Source organism: Sturnira hondurensis, unplaced genomic scaffold (assembly GCF_014824575.4).
Source record: "Sturnira hondurensis isolate 20B ecotype Veracruz unplaced genomic scaffold, ASM1482457v3 Scaffold0022136, whole genome shotgun sequence".
In the NCBI taxonomy this organism is placed as follows: Eukaryota; Metazoa; Chordata; class Mammalia; order Chiroptera; family Phyllostomidae; genus Sturnira; species Sturnira hondurensis.
The window spans coordinates 9062959-9084181 of NW_028094767.1; the positions used below are offsets into that span (position 1 = coordinate 9062959).

Sequence of the window (21223 nt, forward strand, 5' to 3'; positions counted from 1 at the left end):
CCCCCACAGGTGTGAGTTAGGGGAAGGGACACATGGAGCAGGAACATGCAGAGCTGTTTTGTACAACAGCTTTGCAGTTCACCTCTGATGCAGTCATTTAACATATCCGTAACCTTTAACTGGTTTCATAGATATGTTAAATAGCTGTGGCCATGCTTTGAGCCAGGGGGATGAAAGCGACTTCCACCCAAGGTATAACTAGGAGCAGCTCCCCCTGGTTACAGAGCCTGTGTGAGAGCTTGGAGAAGATTGGCTCCATGACATGGGGCCACACCTGCCCAGACTCACGATGGCAGCCCAGTAAACTCGGAATAATACAAGAATGCTGGCAGGTGTAACTGATTGTAGGAGGAGTCAGAAATGGGGGTACAGAGGAAGATTGGTACAGGGATTTAAACCCAGACTTGGCAGCCATGTGAAGGGAGAACCACGTGGCTTTGGTAGAGTGGGGACCAGGTGGCTTTGGGGTGCTCCCTTTTGCCATGTGGCTTAGGAAGCAGGGGAGACTTTGCCTGGAAGAAAAAGGGTGAAATGACTCTTGCTGGTGGGCCATAGAAGGTGCCAGGACTTTGGATTAACTGGAGATCCTGGCAGTGACACAGCTGATGGTGCCAGGGAGCCTGAATCAGGGGCTTCTACTTCTTTTCCTGAGATACCGTACCCCAGACTAGGTCAGAGGGAGAAGGAAGGATTGTGTGCATCTGTGGGTATACTAAAGGACTTTAATATTTTAATGAAGACATTAGGTCGCTACTTTAAGTCTGAATAGCTTTAAATAAATATTTCCTTTCCTTTTCACAAATCTCTGGCATTCGGAAACATCTTTCCTCTGGTGGCAGGCATAGCAAATCTAGTGGGGGGGGGTTCCTTTCAGTAATAGTATATCATACACATTCTTGGCCCTGTTCTGTAACAGTATCATCAATAAAACATCCTAATTCATCAGTTTAATTGAATCAATAAATTCACAAGATTAAAACCTTTTAAATTATATCAATTATTAAAATGTCAATTATTATACTTCATATTTTTAAAACTATTAACCACCTGAAAAACTATAATAGAATAGTTCTTTCAAGGTTAAATTTAATAATTTTTATTTGCATAAAGAGTAATTTTTTAAATTGGGAAATTACATGAGCTCTTTTTAATACAAGTAAATGCTTATGTTCAAATATTTTTTAAAAAATTAAGTCTTTTAAGTGTATGTCAAAAATCTAGAGACCTAATTTTCTTTTTAGCTAGAAGACTAATTACATTACCCATTCACATTTTCTGCTTTGCTCAATTTTCAGAAAAATAAAAACAGGAATAAAGCACAATCATTTTCCTTTTTCTTGTATTTTGGCTTCCCAAACAGTAGTCCTACATTATACACGTAATGATAGAGAAAATATCATTAACTTCTATACTTTCCCAAACAAAAAAAAATGTTGAAAAAAAATGAAGAAATGAGAGGGACTTAGTTCTAAGCAGATGTGAAATCATGAAAGTTGAAAGTTAATTATCTCCTTACTGCAAAGTATAGGAAAGTCTTAACTGCAGAAAATCTTATTTTTACAAACACATCCACCCGCCCAGAAAAAACAAGTTATTAACATGAAGAAGCTAAACAATAACTCACAAATTGACAATTAAGTAGAGCCACATAATTACAAATCTAGTGCTTATTAACCCTAGAAGTATGAAAATGAAAGAGGGATTCTTGTACAATAAACAATATTAGACACACAGACAGACTGTCTTCATGAGAGTTTTTCTTTTTCTGTTTTAATATACCTGTTAAACAAACAATCCTGTGTCTTGTTAAAACTTCCCCAGAGTACTCACTGCAATTTTATATTGTCCTTTGAGAAATCATAGCAATTACAGAAATATGTACATGACTTACAACATGAAGGAAGGAATGAGTGATGTCAAAGCCTGTGAGGCTGGGAGGACTGCATGAAAACTTTTACAGGTGCTTGTGTAATGTCATGTCTTGTTTCAAAGAGCAATCAGTATCAACTAGGGGCCTGGCAAAAGTGTGCACTAGATTTTGAAAAGATGACTCAGGAAAAAATTTGTCCAAGAAATGCAGGCTGATGTCACCGTCTGAACTCACTGTTTACTTAGGTCAGCTGAATGATGAGTTTTAAGACTTGTGCTTGCCCCATCCTAGCAGACCTCCTCTTATAAGATCACCAGAAGAAGTGAAGTCTACAGAGATTTCTTGTCTCTGTAGATTCAACTAGCTCACATAACCAAATACTTCTTAAATTATTTTCTTATTCTTAAAAAACTAACTGAACTTAGCAATTGGGGATTTGATGAAAAGACACTGGAGTTCAGACCTGATACTATACATATATCATGGTCATAGTTGGAAAGAAGCATATTTAATGGTCTCATAGTGGGGCATTGTTTACAGTCTGAGGTCCTCAGGTTTGGTAGTAAAGGGCACCTTAACTGGATCTTTACATAAATGTGTGTTGATTCATGGTTGACCCTCCAAAAGACTACTAGACATTCCATTGATCAAGAAGATAATCCTCATAGATTAATGCAATAAAGGAAAACAACACCTTAACAGAATCTTACTAATGTCTCAGAAGGGAGGAGTTATGGGAGGATAATTAGAGCCCTGGTTGGCAGGAGGTGGGGATTACTGCTAAGGACTGATAAGAATTTGTAAATAAAGCTTTGCTCTAGTGGACACAATGTGATGATAATCTTAAAGTGAGTTTGATGAGTAAGTTGCTAGGCTTGGTAAATAATTTATTTTAGTTAGTTCTCAGTTTACTTTTAGGATCAAGTATTTCATGTAGCAAAGAGTAAGTTATTTTTTTTTTGCTGTTTCTCAGTATTTTTTAATATAAGAAAGGAAGTTAGGTTTATTTCAGTTTTCATCATCAAAGACTGAACATTCAAAGGTATACTTTCATTTCTCTTGTTAAACAAAACAAATTAAAAATTTATTCTTGAAAGCTTTTGTAAAAGAATGTGTGTATTGAGCCATATGGCAGCAAGTAAAGAGACCAGGTGCTGGGGCATACAGTTTGAACAACCAGCAACGGGGTTAATGGGGGAGACAACATATCCAGTGACCTGGAGTTGACAGTTCTCTTATGTTATGTTTTGAGGAAGAAAGATGTAAAGTTGTGTTGAAAGAACTTACATTGGTTATAGATAAGGGAGTAGGAAAATGTAAAGTGCAGGCAGTTTTAGGTACATAGAAGAAATATGTTTTACTTTTGACTGGTTATGGAGAACAGTTTGGAAAGTTCATGTATAAGCAGGGTGCATCTCTGTCTGGTGGTTGGCTACTTCTTGTCAGATAACTGCTTGTAAGTCGGTTGAGCTCCAACATACTTTCAGGAATGTGAACTCTTTCACAGTTGTCCATTGATGTTAACTAGCTAATTACTTTGGTCTCTTTCTCTTATTCTCTGGAGTACTATAATTTAGTTTAGGATAACTCAGAATTTTTCTCCTGTCATAAGTGCCCTGTCTTCAGTTACTAGGGATGGAAGATGTTTTTGATATAACACAAAAAAGACAAAGGGACACTAGAAGTTAGAATGGGAAAGACCTCTACCAAGTTTTACCTATTTCAGTACTTTTGGGTAGTTCCAAGCAAGTATAAATTTGAACTTTGATTCTGTTACCGAACAAAGGGCCCGAGGGGGGTGCAATACTTGGCCCACCAAGGGATGCCAAAAACTACTTCAGAAAACAGAGGCCCCTCCCAAGGACGGTATACTAATATCTATTGGGCTCTTCTGTCCGCCGCCAATTGGAAAGACATCTCTCAATGCCAGAGATTTGTGAAAAGGAAACAAAATGTTTATTTAATGCTATTCAGGCCTAATGCCTTCCTTAAAATATTAAAGTCTTTAAGGGTATACACCTACACACACCCAAACACAGCACTCCCTTCTCCCACTGTCCCAACTCCGGGTACCCTTAAATCAGGAAAAGAGCACACGTCCGTTTTTTCAGGTCGCTGGCACTGTGGGCTGTGTCGTCTGTCTAGGCAGGATCTCCAATTAATCCAAAGTCATGCGGCACCTTCCACTGGCAAGAGTTCTTTGTACCAAGTTCCAGTCAAAGTCTCTCCTGCTTTCCAGGCCACTTGGCCAAAGGGAGCACCCCAAAGCCGCATGGGCCTCTTCTACCAAAGCAGCACTCCATCAAAAGCGCGCGTCTTTCTTCTTCACCTGGGCGCAGGGATCTCCATTCTGGCAAAGCTGCATGGTTTTCCCTTTCACCTGGCCAAGAGGGGGTCTGCACTCTGCTGAAACCGCATGGCTCTCCCTCCTAATGGCTACAGGGGTCTACATCTTTCCAAAACAGCGTGGCTCTCCCCCTCACCTGGCCAAGAGGGGGTACCTCACTCTGCTAAAGCCACATACCTCTCTCGCAGGCACTCTCTCTGAGAAGCAGCCCCCAATTCCAGCCTGGGTAGCAGCCACTCACTTCTCCCTGGCCCAAACTTGGCCACAGCTATGTAACATATCTATGAAACCAGTTAAAGGTTATAGATATGTTAAATGACCATTCCAGAGGTTAGCTGCAAGACTGTTGCTATGCAAAACAGCTCTCAATGGCCCTGCTCCATTCATCCCTTCCCCCAACCGACACCTGGCGGGGTGGTGGTGGTGAGGACATCTTAATATTTCCTCCAATATTCCTGTACACTTTGAGTTCTGGACACCATTCCAAATCTTTTCTGCCCCCCCCCCTTGGCTGTACCCTGTATCAATTCATCTCGACATACAGTCAGTCATGACCCCTATAAGGATGGATGGCAGCCCCATTAAGGTTAATAGAGCTGAAGAGTTTCTATCACCTAGTGGCCTTACCCATTGTAGTCTTAGTGAAACACACAAACACACTTACCCTTGCATTACAACTACCTAATGCATTTAGTACTGCCATCCGCTGTACATATTTGTAACTTAGGAACTGTAGGAAGACAGAATTTGTCATACTTAAATATGTCTCTTTGTCATAAGGATTGTTTTAGACTCATTAACTGAAGGAAATAGCAGACATGGGAAAAGCCCTGAAAATCAAGTGGAAGTGACCCTTTGTAAAGGACATTTACATTTGTAAGGGAAATCTCCATTTGTTTCTCCCTGGAGACCTGAGGAAGTAGGGTTGACCTTATATCTAGAAACTCTTATGGATGCAAAGGACAAAGACATAAATCTGTATAACAACCTTCCCTTGTTTATTGTACTTTTCCTGGTAACCTTCTAATTGACTCCACCCATCCCAATATCTTCTTTTGTCTTCAAACTAAAAATGGCATTTAAGGTGGTGGGTCTAGCCATGTTGGTGAGTTATACAGTTTTCCTGGGTTTCTCCCATGTATATAGAATGTATATATGTTATTAAACTTCTGTTTGATTTTCTCCTGTTAATTGTCTTTTGTGTCAGGGATGTCTCAGCCAAGAACCCAAAAGGGTACAAAGAAAATTAATTTTCTTTCCCTATAGCCTAGGTTAGTAGTAAGCTACATCATCTAGGTTTGTGTAACGGCCCTCTATGATGTTTTCACAGCTAGGAAATAGCCCAGTGATGCATTTCTCAGAACATATTTCTGCCATTGAGTGGTACATAACTCTATTTTTATTTAGCTAAGAATGTGAAAGAGATATTCTTAATGTTTCCCTGGCCATGACTAAACTTTGGATAAATTTCTGTTCCACTCTAAACCCCAACCTCCTTTTTCTAGAGAATTTACTATAGAAAACATTCAATTGTAGATTCTTTCTCTGCCTTTTTGAAATGTATGGAAATCTTCTCTGAGATTCTTGGCAGGTTTAAACTCAGGGACCTGTGAACCACCTCTTTGAAATGTAGATACTGAGGGAGATAGCGCCTCTGGCTCTCAGTCCCACCCCATGACAGGGGTGCCAATTAGCAAACACATAAGGCCTGTTCTCAGAGCACAATTTTTGCAAACTCAGGAATAATTCAATCTTATTGATCAATCTCTCCCACAACTTTGTGCAGAAATTTTTTACTAGCTCGTGACAGCACTTATAAACCCTCCTGTCTTTGTTTCAGCAGTACTGGTTTCATCTCTATTGCAATAACCTTGAATAGTCCTTTCAGACTTTTTAGCTTGGTTTGCCTGGTGCAATTTTATTCTAATATTTTGCTAAGAATCCAGGTTTCTACATATCATCTCATGATTAACTTGCAGTTTTGGTGTTTTTTATTTTCTAGTTATGTTAAAGGTGCAGAGTGTATATATTGGATTTTTTAATATAGCATTTTTGAATAATTGGAACATTTTGTTAAAGTGTATATAGGTTATGAAATACAGTATTAGATCAAAATTAATTTCCTAAATTTGATAATTTCACTGAAGTAGTATAATAGAGTATTCTGTTTTAAAAAAATACATACTATATCTCCAAATAATTGGAGATATAGTATGATACATTCACAAATTTCATAAAACAAATATAACAATATGTATTTATATGTATTTACATATGTATAGGGAGAGAAAATAGTAAAACGGTATCATAAAATATAGATATTTGTTGCTTCCTATGAACATACTTACTTACTAAGCCAATTATAGCATTGCTTTTTTAATTTAAGAAACTTTACAATGAATACCTTTATAGGTAAGAAATGATAACATACTTAAACACTGAGGGGTGAAGAATTTTCTGAGCTACAAACACAAAGACATACAAACAAACATACAGAAAGCTTATAGATTTAATGATAATATTTTAGCCATGGGTTAAGGGTGAATAACATTTGAAAAAAGAACTCATCTGCCCATGTGAAAGAACTGCTCTAATTTCTAACAGATTTCAAATTCTTCATTGACTTGACCACCAAACAGAAAAGTAGAAAAACAAATTCTCAGTTAACTTTTACCCAACGGAGGCTAACTAGATCTCTATAAATCATTCATCTATCATCAAAGGATCAGAACATGAAACCAAATTTCTAATCACTGTTGTCACTGATGGTAAATTTTGGGTATAAATAATCGAAAACCCAAAGGAAATGTGAAAGTATCAGAAAGAAAAAAATGAGTTATCAAAGTTCTACAGATGTTTTGAATTCATTTCTGAGAGCTAGGAAAAGATATGCCTGGATTTAAGCTGAGGTGCACCTCTCTGGTGACAAAAAATTAATTCTGTCGGTAAATCCATTAGACATAACTGTGGAAGACTTGCAGAATAGTAAAAACAATGTATTTTAAAATATAATTATTTTTTATTTTAAAAAGATAAAATTATGACTTTCATGCAAATATAAAATAAATGTGTTAAAATCTTTATTTAATTACTTTTTAATCTAGGATTCAGTAAAATGTTATATTCAATTTCCAGGTGAGTTCTAATAACTCTCTGAAGAAGTAAAAACTGTTTAGTGATACAGGATACAGATTTTCCGTGGATCTGGGCCTGAATATAATGTTATTTCCACCATACCAGTTAACATATAAGCAGTACCTATAAAAGCGCGATTAGCCCTGGCTCAGTGGATTGAGCATGGGCCTGAAAACCAAAGGATCGTGGTTTGATTCCCAGTCAGGGCACATGCCTGGGTTGCAGGCCAGCTCCCAGCAGGGGATGCACAAGAGGCAACCATACATTGATGTTTCTCTCCCTCTCTCCTTCCCTTCCCCTCTAAAGATAAATAAATTAAAATCTTAAAAAAAAAACACTATTAACAAAAAAATTTTAAATATTTTTAAAACACTTGTACAATGGTTATTCAGTTAGCCTTGTACAATTTACATATTTCTTTCATAATTTGAGTGCCATGAATGAGACATGACTGTATTTTTATTTGATTTATAAACTTGACATAAATCAAAACTAAATTTATTTCACCTTTACTGAAGAAATGCAATAACTTAATAGATAATAGAAAACATAAAATTCAAAATTTGAAATAATTGTAATATTATAGTGTATGATGAAGATATAAAGTATTCTCATTTCTTGTTTTTATAGATGCGTGCAAATGGATGCAGCTGTTTGACTGAGGAAGATAGTCAAGAATATTTTTGTCTGTGTATTCACAAAAGGCCCAGAAAAATGAATCAGGAAAATACAACCGACTATCCAGAAAGTGGGTGTCAACCTGAAGCTGTTCATGATGAATTTAATATATCCAGGTATTTATGCACTGTTTCAGCAAAGGGTACCTCTTATTTATGAAAAAGTTAACTGTACTGAGAAGCTATAATTGAATTATTTTATAATATTTAATAATCTGCTCAGTATATTAGGATTTTTATGTGAAACATACACTGATATAGTTATAAAGTATGTTATATCATGTGTAATAATATGAGCAAAATATAGTTGGAAAAGGCATAGACTTATTGGGAAATCAGTTTTCTGTATAATCCTAAACTTATGTTAGTATTTGTGGTAAATAAATAGTGGTAGAGCCTCATATATTAAGATGTATATAGTAATCCCCAGAGCAACTATTAAGAAAATAACTTATCTAATCTGGTAAAAATAACATTACAGGTATTAAAATTTTGCTCTAGAAATATTTAAGTAATATAAAAGAATGCATTATTAGACTATTATAGGTATGAAAAAGACACGAGTCATAAGGAAAACAAAAAATATACATAGACTCAACTACACTAATAATAACATTAAAATTAAATAGATCAAATATTCAATAAAAGAGATTTTCAGCCCACATAATTGCTGAGTATAGCCAAGTATAAATCATCTACAGGAGATACCTTCTACATTTAAATGTATAATTAGGTTAAGAGTAAAAGATTGAGAAAAGATATATGTATCTTCCAAATAACTGTAGAGAGCTGGACTATCTATATTAATATCAAACAAAATAGACTTTAAAAGAAAAAATGGTTACTAGGCAAAAGAGACTTCATTTTATAATGAGAAAAGAGCCAATCCATAAGAAGATGTGACAATTATAAACATATGTGCCAAACACCAGAGACCCGAAATACATGAACCAAAAAATATTATAATTGCTCATCCAAGGTATCACTGGGAAATATGTTTTCCCATAACTCACAGAACTCCATACCAGGAAGACAAATAGCCCAACTAAAAAGTGGGCAAAGGACTTGAACAGACACTTCTCCAAGAAGGACATACAGAGGATCCAGAGACATGAAAGATGCTCAGCATCAATAGCCATCAGAGAGATGCAGATTAAAACTACAATGAGATACCATCTCACAATGGTCAGAATGACCATCATGAACAAATCAACAAACAAGTGTTGGGGAGGATTCAGAGAAAAGGGAAACCCAGTGTATTGTTGGTGGGAATGCAGACTGGTATAGCCCCTGTGGAAAACAGCATGGATTTCCTCAGGAAACTGAAAATGGATCTGCCTTTTTACCCAGCAATTCCACTGTTGGGATTATATCCTAAGAACCCTGAAACACCAATCCAAAAGAACCTATGCACCTGTGTTCATAGTGACACAGTTTATAATAGCCAAGTGATACAAGCAAACTAAGTGCCCATCAGTAAGTAAGTGAATCAAAAAACCCTGGTACATTTACACAATGGAATACTATGCAGAAGAGAGAAAGAAGGAGCTCCTACCCTTTGTGACAGCATGGATGGAACTGGAAAGCATTATGCTAAGCTAAATAAGTCTGGTGATGAGGGATTAATACCATATGATCTCACCTTTAACTGGAACATAATCAACAAAGGAAAAAAGCCAGCAAAATATAACCATAATAATTGAAATTAAGAATGATCTAACAATAACCAGAGGGGAGGTGGGAGGAGACCATTGGAGAAAGGGTTTTCAGGAACAACTACAAATGACACATGGACAAAAACAAGAGGGAGGGTGAAAGCAAAGGACAAAACCAAGGGGGAGGGTGAAAGCAAGGGGGATGTTTTAGGATGGGGTGGGGGGAGAGGTGAGGACAAATGCAGATAACTGTAATTGAACAATAAAATAATTTTTAAAATATGTTATAACTGAAGGGGAAAATAGCCAGTTGAATTATAATACTTCAAGACCCCAATACCCTACTTCCGATAGTGTATATAACCCTCAGCAGAAGATTAACAAATATATAGAAGATTTGAACAATGCTATATACTACCTAGAACTAGCAGAAAGCTCTACACTACAACAGATAACTATAGAACACTATTCAACATCAGACTGACATTTTTCTCAAATGCACATCAACATTTTCCAATATAGTCCATATGTTTAAAAAGCTGCAATACAATAAAAAGTGTGTTTTTCGACCACAAGGAATTTGATTAAAAACCAAAACAATAAAGCAATTTGATATATTCACAAATATGTAGAAGTTAACATAATTCACATAAACCAATAAATCAAAAAGAAATGGCAAAGACAATTACAAAATCATTTGAGGTTAATTAAAATGAAGATACAACGTGTCAAAACTCATGGGACATAGGTTATAACAGTGCTTATAATAAAAATTATAGCTATAAATGCCTGTGTTAAAAACAAGGAAGATCTCAATTAATATCCTAAATTTTCACCTTAACACATGCAACCCATTGGAGATTTCACCTAAAGCCAGCCAAGCGAAAGAAATCATACACTGTAGTGTGAAATTAGAGTATAAATAATAAAGAATGTTGTAAAACCAAAAGTCTGTCCTTTGAAAAAAAAATAAAATGAGTGGAACTTACTAAAACTTTGAAAAACAGAGAGATGAATCAAATTTCTAAAATCAGGAATGAGAAGGGACATTATTATAGAAATTGGAGAAAGCAAAAGGATTATTAGAAAACATCAGAGACAACTGTGTTTCCAAATATCTATGAAGAAATGGGTACATTTCCAGAAAAATACAAATGACTAAAAGGGACTGAAGAAAAAAATAGAAAACCTGAATACATCTATTACAACTAAATATATTAAATTACTATTTAACAAACAAATAAATAAATATTTACACTAAGAAATGTCTATACCTAAATGACATTACTGACAAATACTAACAAACATTTACAGAAAAATTAATAAAAATTATTTGCAAACTCTTCCAAAAATAAATGAGAAGAGGACATTTCTCAACTAATCTGTGAGGCCAGTATTACAAGAATAATGAAGCCAAAGACATCACAAGAAAACTACAAACCAATATAGCTTATTAGTCTGAACATAAAAACCCTCAATGCAATTATAGCATAACAAACCCAACATATAAAAAGGATTACATACCATGACCATATAGGATATATCACAGGAATATAAGGTTGGTTTAACAACCTAAAATCGATACACATAATATACTATATCAATGGAATGTAAGGAAAAAGAAAGAAAACAAGATGATTTCAATAGATGCAGGAGGAAAAATCATTTAGCAAGAACCCAATACTCTTTCATGTTATATCAGTTATATAACTTCAATCAGCAAATGAAGAATACAATGGACCTTTCTCAACCCGATAAAAATATTTAAATTAAAACAGAAAAAAATAGCATTACATTTAATAATAAAACAAAAATGCAGATGAAAACAATTAGATGTAATTTTATATCCACATAAAGATCAAAAAAGGTTAATATATATTGGCATTAGTGAGAATTTGTAGAAACTAGAACCCTCCCACAAGATGGGTGGAATGTAAAATGGGAAATTCAGGTATTTTAAAAAGAGTGTCTGTTACTCAAAAATTTACTCACGGACTTTATATAACCCCCTACTCCTATTTTTAGTATATACTCAAGAAAAATGAAAATATATCTTCACACAAAAATATTCATGTTAATAGTTTTATTTATAGTAGTCAAAAAACTAAAATAACCCAAATGTTTGTCAACTGATGATGAATAGGAAAATAAAATTTACTATATTCACACAGTAGAATGTTATTCATCAACGACAAGGAATGAATTACTAATATATGCCACAACATGAAAGAATCTATAGAATATTTTGTTATGGGAAGGATGCCAGTCACAAATGATGCATGTAGTAGAAGTCAATAAATATTTGTTTAATTCAAAATGATTTTTAGGATATTTTTGTTTACTAAAATAACATTCCTTTGCTCTGTGACATAACTGTTATACCTGACTTTGTGTTTATTTCTTTGTTTATGGTAACTTTTTTATGACATTCAGAAATTCCTGGAATTTTTGTAGTTAAAATTATCAATTCATTATGGCTCTTGAAATTGTCTCAATTAATATTTAAAATAGAGCCTCATAAAGTTTGCCTGCAAAAGTAGCTCATATAAAATTGTTTCTCTACACCAGTCACAATATCTGGAAATTATTATATATCATCTTCTATAATAGCAAAAGAAATGCAAAACCTTATAATTAACTTGCAAAAAATGCTCAGGTTCTCTATAAAAAACTTTATTATTCTATTAAACTCAATTAAAACTAGAAAATTAATAAATGTTCTGATTACATTAAAATATAATCCATGCATTTAGTTATGCCTTAATCTGGCCAAGAGATCAATTTTTCCCATAATTCCCACATTGAATACCATGCCAGAATAGTGTATTTTATTTTAGAAATGAATCAATGTGTTCTAAAAACTACAAAAAGATAATAATTTATAAAGAACTAAGTTATCTTTTTAATAAAAAAATAATGGGATGGGAATTCATGTACCATCTGGTATGGCAACTACAAAACTCACATGGTGCCACTGTCAAAATAAATAACTAACGGAGAGCTTTGAGAAAACACATATACATATGGGATCTTGATATGAGATATTTGTCCGTAATTTAATAAAAATATATGGAATATTGTAGTAGTTGATACCAGAGAAACAATTTGACTTATAATTCAAAAGCAAGATTAAAATGTAACTGAAAGAAATGTTGGAAAATATCCCTGATTTTGGAATGGAGAACTTTTATTTTTAACCTTGTTTGAAGCTAGCCCACACGCTACGGTGCTGTGAGGCCAGCTTCAGTGTTACATTCCCTACTTTTACCACCACCAAGACCAGTGTCCGATCCCATGGTAAAGGGAACCAGAGGATTGGAATGGAGAACCTTTAAAATTAAACTAACAAGGTACAACATAAGATAAAACAATGATAGTATTGTAATAACATTAAATTCTTCTGAATGAAAGACACTAACAACAGTAATAACAATGTTATGACAATGTAACAATAACAAAAGTAATAACAATGTTAACAGTTGATAATTAATGCTTAAACATATTGAAGTACACTTTTATGATTGTAGCTTAAAGTACATAATATAAATGAAGTATTTTACAAAGGTTTGAGTCCTGCTACCGCATATTTGCCTTAAATGTTCAAAAATATTTCTGAAGAATTTGGATAACCTTAAAGGGGCTGAGGGAGAGTTCCCCAGCCATCTTTTTACTCAGGACAGGATAGTTCCTGGTAAGTATGGCATTGTAATTTCTCAACACTAGACTGTGAGGTTTTTGTTGTCTAATCCACTTATGAAACTTCCGATTTATGCTCAAGTCACTAATTCCTGCTAACTACTACAAATATCAAAACAAAATAAAATATTTTCATTCACACATTCATCAGACATTTGAGTATTTTCTAACTGAAAAATGTAGAAATGAGATCTGACTCCTGTCCTTTTGCAATGTACCAACCATCAGTAAATTAATATTTTCCATAGAATATATTTCATGGTTATTTCATTTTATTTAGAAAGCCTATATCTTTTTAAATTACTAAAACAACAATTATTTTTACTTCCTAAACATGCAAGTAGTTTGTGTTATAGCAATGAATTTTATGACTTACTTTCTGGAATCTTTTAAATTAAATGTTTATTTTATGGGCTTTTGCATTTGCCATGTAATGCTAAATATAACCCAAACACTATATTTCATGTATAAGTAAGAGGTCTGTTTTAAAGTATAAAATCTAAAATTCCATTATAAACTGAAATATATAGTTACAAAATATATTTCTGTAGAGTTCGGAGGTTTGTATAAATACAGCTTTATGTGAATTTGTCACTGGAATATACTTTGATCAAAGAAGTTTTCTTAAATTATTTCTGAACCAGCAATTCTAATGATTATGAATTTCCAGATCATTATAATTTCTGCCATGATGTTAGTAACATTTTTAAGAAGCTGAATTTTTTACTTTGTTTATATTTTAAATTTTGGATGTGCCACACAAATTTTTGTGCCTTCCTGGTAAAAGTTATGAGTTACATTTTACTTTGAGAAAAAACAAAAGGAAACTGGACTGTGTGTGTACGATGCATGTATTTTGGTTTTGGATGGTCTTAATACTATTAAGGGAATTTTTTTTTAGTGTCTGGATCCTTATATTCTATTCATTTTCATGTACTGATATATGATATTCCTCTTTATTTTGTCATGGAAAACCTAAATAACCTTGCTTCCTTAAGTTTTATAGTAAAATGATACAGAGGTCTTTACTTAATCCATTTAAACAATTCTAAGGTAGATATTATAATATCCATATGCATGCTGAAAATTAATTATAATAAACCTCGCCAAAAGAAGCAGTTTGTGAAATTATTTTTTAGCTTACATTATAGTATGAGTTGAAATATAGCTAATGTATTAAATATTGTATCTCATGTATCATTTTTTATTCTTTTGGGTATGACCCAGTACATGTATTATGCACATAAACTGAAGGTTTGACTATATTATAGCTTCAGGCATTATGAGATTTTATATTTCAAATTTATATATCAAACAAAAAATTTATGCATGTTATATGACTTTGTGTACCTGGGCAAGATTTTAACTTTACTTGATATTATCTAAATAGCTTTTTATAGGCCTAACCTTTATGAATTGCTTTTCAAATTATCTTCTTTGACTTGAAATGTCATGAAGCTGTTTATTCAGAACCTTTAAGATGACCTTTCTCAGAGAATAGCTCAATTTTGAAATAAACTTGATAATTATATAGTCAAACAATATTAATGGGCATTTACCACATATAAGGCATATGGATTATAATATTAAATTTTAAGGTAATAAATAAAGGAATATGTTTAATTCTATCCCTAGAATATTTTTCTATTAAAAATACAAATGATAAAAATTAAATTTAAATATTTAAATATGAGACTATATTTTCAACTTAGACTTTCACCTAATACATTTTTGTTTTTGTCTTTCAATTATATCATTCACTTGTTTCAAATTTAAGTATAATTCAAAATGATTTAATTAATAATGAAGGTAATAATACATTCACTGTCTTTTAAATTATAAGGATATTAAATTTTTTTTTTAGATTTTATTTATTTGTCTTTAGAGAGGAAGGAAAGGAAAGAAGGACAGAAATATCAATGTATGGTTGCTTATTGTGAGTCCCCTGCTGGGAACTGGCCTGCAACCCAGGCATGTGGCCTGACTGGGAATCAAACCACGATCCTGTGGTTCGCCGGCCTGCGCTCAGTCCACTGAGCTATACCAGCCAGGCCTATATTAAAAATTTTTAATACTATACAGGATGTTACAAAAGTAGATTTATCATTGTCCATATGGAAAATAATATAATAATCAATAAATAATAATACAAAAATTATGTTTCATATATTTGCAATTGTAAACCTAATTTTATCCCACAATGTATGCGGATCACTATAACTCTAAAATTTTCTTGACTCATTTTTTTTACAAAATTGATGTACTTGTCACTGAATTGCTTTCAACTTCATAGCAATTTATCTTAGCATTGGGTATCCATATACACATATACGGTGTGTAGCAGAAGTAAGGCCTGTTGAGTGTGGTGGTGGGGTAGTAATATGGGTATAATAATTTATAGGTTTAATTTGAACATTTCACCTAAAACGTTATATATTGTTCTTGAGTGTGGCATTGTTATGTTATAGAGTTGCATGTTTATGATATTGTAATAAAAGGTTTTGTTAAAAACAAACAGGAACATTATTTGTGCTGGACTCTCATCATTTACATGAATATTAATAGTTATGATGAAAAATGCTTGGCAAACTGGTATATAATAGGGTAAGAAGTGGTGAGTGCTTTAGGAAACTAAAGAAATTTATTGTAGATTAATGGCTTTCAAAGGGCTATGCTTTCATCTTGGGGACAATTTGGAAATTTCTGCTGTCGCTCTAATCAGTAGAACTGACAGAAACAGCTGGCACTTCTGAGGTGAGTGGTAGGTGATATATGTAATAAATCTTTCAATGCACACACTGGTTCAGTGATAAAAAAAGTATTACAAGTTTTGTATCATTCAAAAACTTCCCACATACATTAATATAATATAAATATAAAACCTCTTTATAAATATCTGAGCCAAGAACTTTATTTAATGTACTGACACAAAATATTCTCACAAAAATGTAATAATGATTGGAATAACTAGAAATGAAACTTTCATGTTAATCAAGTGCATGTTTTATTCAAAAATTTATTAGGCTTTGTCAACTGTATTAGAAAATTATATCATCCTACTTGAATTTCTAACTAACTCTTATCATCAGCCTCTATTATAAGTACTACATCCATGGTAATTCTGTGTATAAATGCAAAGGGCTAAGCACATACATGTATCTTCTAGTTCAGTCATTTCCACAAAAAATGTATTTTTATATTTTTATGTATGGATGCATCCAATAACAAATTAATATTTTTTATATCTTCTTGTATTACAGTTAGGTCATTAACTTGACTTTTCAAAATATTTGGAAATATTATAGCCTGTGTAGACAGGCTATGCCTGTAAATTCTATTGTATGAAGTAAATAGAGTACTATAAAAACATAAATATTATAAACAGAAAATATTGATGTAATTTGTTTTCTTTAAGAGATGGTAAGGAATCACTGACTGAAGATTTTGAGGGTGTGGGTTAATAGGCAAACTGCCCATCCATTCTTGGCCTACTACCCAGATAATGATACTGACTTATATTTCCAATTGACTAATAGACATATGGATTCATATGCATAATAAGTTTCTCAAATTTGTTATGGCTAAATGCAGATTCCTAGTTCTTCTGAAAATTTTTTTCTACCAAATCTTTCTCATTATAAAAGGTACTAAACCCCCAAACTTCTAAGACCTAAAAGGAAGTAGTCATTCTAAATTAATTTCCTCTCCTACTTCTTACAATTAATCTATTAGTAAATATGGCAAATTCTCTTTTCAAAGTACAGGCTGGAATGGACATTCCTCACCATCCACAAGGATCCTACTCTTTCACTATATATTTCTGTATCACTGCATTATTTCCTGGTTTATTGAGCTTTCATTAAATTAGAAATTAATTTAGGAAGAAATAAATGATAGGCCTTTTTTGATTCTCACACAGGATATCTTGTCCATTTAGGAACGCTTTCATTTTCTTTTTATATTTATGGAGTAACAACGCGCATTATGACTAAATTGGTATAGTTGAGGCCATAGCTACATAACTATCTTAGTAATATATGTAGGACACTATGTAATTTACCATTCCAACCCAAGTGCTTTTAAAGTACATGAACACTATGAATAATTGTTCCACAAAATATGCTTAAACGTGGTATGAAATAGGCAGAATTATATGCCATGTAACAGTTGTTTAGGCTTCACCCAGGTTCTATCCTTGCTGTTTTCGAGGGGGGTGGGGAAGAGCAAATGAGAGGGAAGGGAAGAGACTGTATTTTGTAACTTTATTTAAGGTAAACATACCCATTTTGTTTGGCTGGTTACCATTACCTGCTTAGTAATGAATAAATGTAATCTTATTCTGTGAAATAGATGTAGTACTAATAATTTTCAGATGAGAAAACTAGGACAGAGAAACTTATTTAGGAATTAAGTTAGAGAAGAATTAGAACCAAATTTTACTCTCCAAGGCCAGTGCTTTGAATATATGGAAGTATTAACTCTATTGCCTGCCGTTAATGATTTCAATGATCTTTGGCAAATTTCATTACATGGCCAAGTTTTTTGTAAACACAGGAAGAAAGATTTGAACTAAAAGAACTTTAACATTCTACCTGACTCCAAACACCTACCATCACATAAATTTATGAGTGTAAAGACTTAGGTTGAGTAGGTTAATTTTCATTAATAGTAACAAGCAAATGATTTGACATTGCTCTTCTCAACTCATTGACATGTTTACATAATTATCTTAAGTGCCCTTTGAATAGTTGGCAAAGGATACTTAAAAATTACTTGGACCAAAGATTATCACCGTGATTTCGGTTATTTTTATTACCTTATGCTTTGTTTTTCATATGCTTTATCAACATATAGGTGCCATGTAGAAAGGAATAAATGTATGTTATATAATGTGCAATCAAATTAAAATGACTCATAACCCATATTACCTAGAGGTGGTGCCTAGAATGCAGAGAAGACCCAAGAATGTTTGTTCAATGTATTTAATAAATAACTGAAGTGCTGAAAAGATGTGTGTGTGCAAAGTGAATGAAACATAGGTTAAAAGCCAATGCCTCTCTAACTCTGGAAAAATACTCTCTGGTTGATAACTGGTCTGGCTATCACCTTTAAATCTGCAACTATTTCAAATACATTTACATGAAATAGTCTATCTTATAATAGAGAGAAATGCATAAAATATTAAAAAATATTAGCTAAATTAGAATTGCTATAGAAATTAATTTGTGATTATTAAAGCAAAGTCTCAGTATCTTAGAATTAATTGAAATCAATGATTAAAAATTAAAAGTAAATAAATCTATAGATTGTGTTCATGTATTCAAGGATAGATATACTTCAAAATTCCAAGTAATATAACTTTCTAAAATAGTATCCAAAAATGTTTGGTTTTGCTCTACATTTATCTTAGATGAAGAACTACATTGAGTAAAAAGTTAAGTTTGAATGTTATGTATAATAAAATACACAAACAATATATTATAACATTCCTCCTGCCTCATCATCCCATCATGTCAGGTTAAGGTTCATTTCCTCTTAAGAATTCCCAGAATATTTGTATTTAATTCAGCTTCAGTTACTAATACATTCTACTACTTATCACCTCCCTCTTCCCCTCCCCCCACAAATTCTAAGTGTCTTTTAGTGCCTCGTTTATTTATTTCATCATTATTCATTGAACACATTCACTTGGGTTCTCTATATGCTAGGCACTAGCATTTATTTGCATATATGAGAGGTGACAGGGATTCAGTATGAACAAGACAACCATCATTCCTGCCTTCCAAGTACTTACATTATAGGCCACTGAAGAGCTGAGATACTCAAGCATTTGTAATAAAATGTACTAACTAGCATTATGTTAGGGCAAGAGAGGGTATAGGGCGCACCTTTTGAAGTAAAGCAGAACCAGAAGTGTTTTTTGGTTTTTTAGCTCAATATCAATTCATTTAGGTCAATACTAATCACATAGAAAATGCAAATACTGGGTGTGGCTTAGTGGATTGAACTCTGGCCTGTAAACCAAAGGGTCATAGATAGGTTCGTTTCCCAGTCAAGGCACATACTTGGGTTGCGGGGCCAGGTCCCCAGTTTGGAGCATGTGAGAGGCAACCACACAGTGATGTTTCTCTCTCTCTCTTTCTCCCTCCCTTCCCCTGTCTTTAAAAATAAATAAGAAAATCTTTAAAAACAAAAGAAAATGTAGATATATATTTAGGGGATGGGCATAGAAGTGAATGAATAAATACTATCAATAGAACCTACTATTAATTAAAAACTCTTTTCTTAGGCATGAGACTAGGTATTTCAAACTTGTTTTCTGCAGTTCTCTATCTATGGATAATGATGTTGTTGGCTAGAAATGCCTGGGGCTCTTCTATGGACCCATACTACTAGTGGGGAGCCCACATTTTCCCCACTGGAGCCCATGTGGCAGCAGGACTGGCCCTTGTGGTTTTTACTATGATTATGAAACGAACCTCAGGACAACCAGGGGACTTTGAGAAAACAAGCGTTATCATCTCAAATCCTGGAAAATACGTGGCATGCTGGGCTACTTGGCAAGATCAATCCCATCTTAGGTGAAGAGATAGAGAGCAGACCTGGGATTCACCTTTGTTGGAGTTGAGGGTGGGGTGGGTTGCCTGAGTTTTCCCAGCTTCACTCTTCTCGTGAATGTAAAAGAGAGGAAAAATTTAACAGCCTGAGGGAAAAGCCGGGTGACACAGAGTCAGCTTATCTAGGTTAACTGGGGCTTTCTAAAAAGGGGAACTTCATGGGCTGTGCAGCCTGGTTCTTTATCTGATTATACAGCTGGCAATCTGTTTATTAAAAATAAAGGTCAGTGAAGCAGCTGCCTTGGCGATCTAGAACACTTTTATTACAAAAATAAAAAAGACTAGTTGTCACACACTCACTACAAAACTGTACTGTATATTTTTACGATAATCCTGAAATGCATATACCTCCTGTCACGTAGCCTCCGCAGGTTTAATAATACCATACTATTCTAGGTTACAATAGCAATTAAGTGGCAGAACCTGTATTTGAATCTAGGTCTGTCTGTAGCAAAACTTCTTTTCATTCAGTATTCTGCACAATAAGCAAAATTAGACTTTGCTAAATATGGACACTTTTTAAAAGAATAGTTTTTTAAAATCCCACAGCCATCTTTATTATATTTCTCATCCTGTGTATTTGAGTAAGTATGAGAGAAATATTTTACATATGTTAACTTTAAGACTAATTGGGTTTTTGTTTTTGCATGTTTCAGATGCAGCTGTTCTCTCAGTTACATTGACAGATTCTGTGTTCTCAATGTTGGAGATTGCTTCGGAAACCAGAGTACATCATCACATGGCCTCCGTGGAGTCCATTTGCACAGCTGTAACTGTAGCTGTCTGCAAATATATAAAAGAAAAATCTGTGAAATAAAAACTGAAGATCGTAAATCTATGCCCTGCAAAACTGAAGTGACCAGTATCATTTTAAGTGGCTATTTCTTCGGCACTTGTGTCCCTGGATTTAGAGGCAAGTATTTCTTGAGAAATCATATTATCTAGTAGAAATTATAATATATTTAACATCACATATGTGTCTAATGATTGGCATTATAGTTCACTTTCTCATTTGGCAAAGTAAAAATGTCTTCACTTGGAGTAATAGAATTGCTTCTTTGGACAATTACATTGCTGACTAGAGAGCCTTGGCTCATGAAAATGAGGCTAATAAGGCCAGGCTCTACCATTAAGAATATGATGTATATGTCAGAGGTCTGACAAGAATACAGGCTGCCGTAACCTCCCAATCACTTTGCCTAAGCAGCTTTATTACTGCCCTTCAA

At 33.7% G+C, this 21223-nt stretch overlaps 1 protein-coding gene and 1 non-coding gene across 2 annotated transcripts in view; one reads left to right on the top strand and one right to left on the bottom strand.

Annotated features, from left to right (window-relative positions):
* EYS (EGF-like photoreceptor maintenance factor) overlaps positions 1-20942 on the top strand; it is a 240792-nt gene extending 219850 nt beyond the window's left edge. Inside the window, exons 9-10 of the mRNA XM_037034345.1 lie at positions 7983-8146; positions 20654-20942. Of these exons, the coding sequence (XP_036890240.1) occupies positions 7983-8146; positions 20654-20942 (453 nt within the window). The remainder of the gene's footprint in view (positions 1-7982; positions 8147-20653) is intronic.
* Positions 12882-13000, bottom strand: LOC118978758 (small nucleolar RNA SNORA61). The gene has a single exon (XR_005064786.1). It is a non-coding gene; the product is annotated as a small nucleolar RNA SNORA61 (small nucleolar RNA).
* Positions 20943-21223: the final 281 nt, after the last annotated feature.